This window comes from Coregonus lavaretus, assembly GCF_964263955.1.
Source record: "Coregonus lavaretus genome assembly, contig: HAP1_SCAFFOLD_5559, whole genome shotgun sequence".
NCBI classification, from domain to species: Eukaryota; Metazoa; Chordata; class Actinopteri; order Salmoniformes; family Salmonidae; genus Coregonus; species Coregonus lavaretus.
This window is the reverse complement of record NW_028161007.1, coordinates 17,296-20,811: the sequence shown is the minus strand read 5'-3', so window position 1 is coordinate 20,811 and position 3,516 is coordinate 17,296. Positions and strand designations below refer to the sequence as shown.

General features: G+C 41.3%; 1 protein-coding gene across 1 annotated transcript; it reads right to left on the bottom strand.

Moving 5' to 3' along the window:
* Positions 1 to 1,082: 1,082 nt before the first annotated feature.
* LOC311121213 (uncharacterized protein) lies at positions 1,083 to 3,214 on the bottom strand. The gene is made up of 4 exons (XM_084195728.1): positions 3,037 to 3,214; positions 2,259 to 2,579; positions 2,067 to 2,155; positions 1,083 to 1,539 (listed from the first exon to the last, which is right to left on the bottom strand). The coding sequence occupies exons 2-4, from the start codon at positions 2,539 to 2,541 to the stop codon at positions 1,399 to 1,401; spliced, it is 513 nt and encodes a 170-aa protein (XP_084051854.1). The 5' UTR covers positions 2,542 to 2,579; positions 3,037 to 3,214; the 3' UTR covers positions 1,083 to 1,398.
* Positions 3,215 to 3,516: the final 302 nt, after the last annotated feature.

Genomic DNA, 3,516 nt, shown 5'->3' with positions numbered 1-3,516 from the left:
GGTTTAACTGGCCCCTACTTCAATACCCTATTCAAAGACACTTAAATCTGTTGTCTTGCCGATTCACCCTCTGAATGGAACACATACACAATCCATGTGTCAATTATCTCAATCCTTTAAAATATATTTTTTTAAACCTGTCTCCTCCCCTTCATCTACACTGATTAAAGTGGATTTAACAAGTGACATCAATAACGCTTCATAGCTTTCACCCAGATTCAACTGGTCAGTCTATGTCTGGGAAAGAGCAGGTGTTCTTAATTTTTTGTATACTCAGTGTAGAATTAACACTTGTCAACAATAACTTTAATGTCATTGATATAATACAAAACAATATTCATTTACGTTACTTATTGATTGATTGATTGATTTGTACAACACCATCTATTGTATATCAGACCTGCACTAAGTACTATACTTTCTCTGTAACCCACAGATCATAAGAGAATAACATCATTATCTCTATATACTACTAACAACATCACAACAATAATCAACATCATAATCAATACCATAACACTTATAATCAATAACATGATGAGAGGTAAACAACACAACAATCCCCAACAATAAACCAAAATGACTTGAGAAAAAGATGACCCCTTTATTCAAATGTTTCAAAATACAAAGAATGAACAGATGATTATAATAATACATGTACTAATAATGGAAACACTTCAAGATAAAGAATCTAAGAGAAACACTAAATAAGATAAAGACATAAAGACAAAAGCTAAAAGCAGCAATACATTCTGGAACACAAAACAGACGTAATTGAGCTACTCTCTAAAAATAATTAAAACCCCATGTTACCAAAACCCCATGTTACCCAAACCCCATGTTACCCAAAACCCCATGTTACCAAAACCCCATGTTACCCAAACCCCATGTTTCCCAAAACCCCATGTTACCCAAAACCCCATGTTACCCAAAACCCCATGTTACCAAAACCCCATGTTTCCCAAAACCCCATGTTTCCCAAAACCCCATGTTACCCAAAACCCCATGTTACCCAAAACCCCATGTTACCAAAACTCCATGTTACTCAAACCCCATGTTACCCAAAACACCATGTTACCCAAAACCCCATGTTACCATAACCCCACATAACCAAAACCCTAAGATACCCTAACCCCAAGTTACCAAAACCCCATGTTACCAAAATCCCATGTTCCCATGGTAGCAAAAAACAAACTAAAAGGAATAATGGTGGTTGCAGTCACTCCTTTTAGATTTCTTCCAAGGTTCCAGAAAGATAAACTAATTCTGAACATGTTATTAAAATTAGAACCACTTAAGGTTTGTCACCACATTTTAAACACCAGTCCACTGCTGACCATAGATTTAAAACACAAAACTGACCTAAGATCAGCATGTAGGGTCAGCATCATTCTACTCCTACTCAGTCCCCTGGGCTGCTCTCTCCTCTCCCGGTCCAGCTTCAGCTCTGGAGCTCAGAGAGACCATCTCCATGGCATTGGCATCGACATAAAGATCCATGCTGCTCACCCTGTTCACTCTCTTCTGCCTCCTGGTGGTCTAGGGAGACACAGCACCAAGAGTGAGTGAGTGAGTCAGTCATGGACTAATAATGGAAACACTTCAAGATAAAGAATCTAAGAGAAACACTAAATAAGATAAAGACATAAAGACAAAAGCTAAAAGCAGCAATACATTCTGGAACACAAAACAGACGTAATTGAGCTACTCTCTTAAAATAATTAAAACCCCATGTTACCATAACCCCATGTTACCAAAACCCCATGTTACCATGGTTGCAAAAAAACAAACTAAAAGGAATCATGGTGGTTGCTGTCATTCTTTTTAGATGTCTTCCAAGGTTCTAGAAAGATAAACTAATTCTGAACTTTTCAGCTATTATTAAAATCCCGGTCTCTCGTTCTCTCTGTGTGTGTGTGTCTCTGTGTCTCATTCTCTGCGCACCTCTCATTCTCATCTGGTTAATCACACACCTTAAACACAGATATAGACCAATGTAGAATCTGAACCCTGCTCATAGACACAAACATTTAAATGACTTGTAACGTCTGAGTAACTGTCTTTACCTTGTAGTACAGGTAGATGGTGGTGATGGCTGTCAGTAGGATCAGCAGCACTACAACGTGTCTGATGATGAAGGCTGGCAGAGGAGAGGCTGCAAACAGAAACACCTTTGATGAGGGGACTGGTCATCATCACATAGATCTGTGGGAAATCTGTCAATGACAAAGTTAGAAGTCTGGTTCATGTTCAGTTACCTGTGACGGTGAGGTTGAGGAGCTCACTTTCAGAGGAGAAGTTATGAGAGAAAACATAATTGTCATAAACACAGCTGTAGTTCCCTTGGTGGGAGTTATCTGCAGCAGGGAAGAGGAAGGCAGCAGAGTGATTGACAGCTGGCTGGGTCTGGGTTCTGTTGGAGCTGGTGAACGTGAGGAGGAAGGAGCCTCCTGGGTACTGTGGCTGAGTGGAGCAGGTGATGGTGAAGCTGTAGCCCCTAAACACTTCAGGCCCCTGGTGGCCCCTGGAGACCCCTCCCATTGAGTCAGTCAGGAAGATATCAGGCTGGACCAGGAGATCTGTAACAATAAAAGAGAACAAGAAAAACCTCTTCAACTAGTTTCCTATAGATATGACAATAACATCAGCATGTAACAGTGCTAGCCACCCTCCCTCACAGGGCAACATGAGTAGTGGGCCTACAGTCACTGAGACAACATATGTTGATATCAGGCTGAAGCAGGACATCTGGAACAAGAGGAGAGAAAAAGAAAACGTAGCTCCTCAACTACTTTCCTCATTTAGATTTGACAATAACATGACATGTGACAGTGGCAGTGAGTAGAGACGATCAGTGAGATAACACTCAAATACAAAAGCATTCTGGGATATTTAAGTTGTATTTTATTCCTACTTGACTGAGTGATCTGTTTTGCAAAGCAGACTTACAAGCTAAACAGTCATTGTGAGCGGTGCAGAGGAAGTTGTATGAATGAAGGAAATCAGTTGAATATAATTATAATATCTTGATATTACCTGAGCAGATCACTGTGACTACAGGATAGAGATCATTTGTTCTCCAACACTCCCTCAGTGAAGGCTCAGACCCAGAACAGCGAACTCCAAACCCTCTAGTGGTTTTTCCAGGTAGAACTGAAACAGTGGAGCCACAACCCAGCTGTCTACACACTACTGCAGCTACAGCCTCCTTGATCCAGTCTAGAGTTCCCACAGTCCTCCACTCTCCCTGGTCGTACCACTCCACTCCACCAGCACAGCGACTGCCTCCTCCCACCAGCCTCACATCATCAGGCTCTGAGAAAAGAATAATAATAAGCCATTTAGCAGACGCTTTTATCCAAAGCGACTTACAGTCATGCGTGCATACATTTTTGTGTATGGGTGGTCCTGGGGATCGAACCCACTACCTTGGCGTTACAAGTGCCGTGCTCTACCAGCTGAGCTACAGAGGACCACAGAGAGAAGAGAGAGAGACAGTAATCTTACTATTTTTTC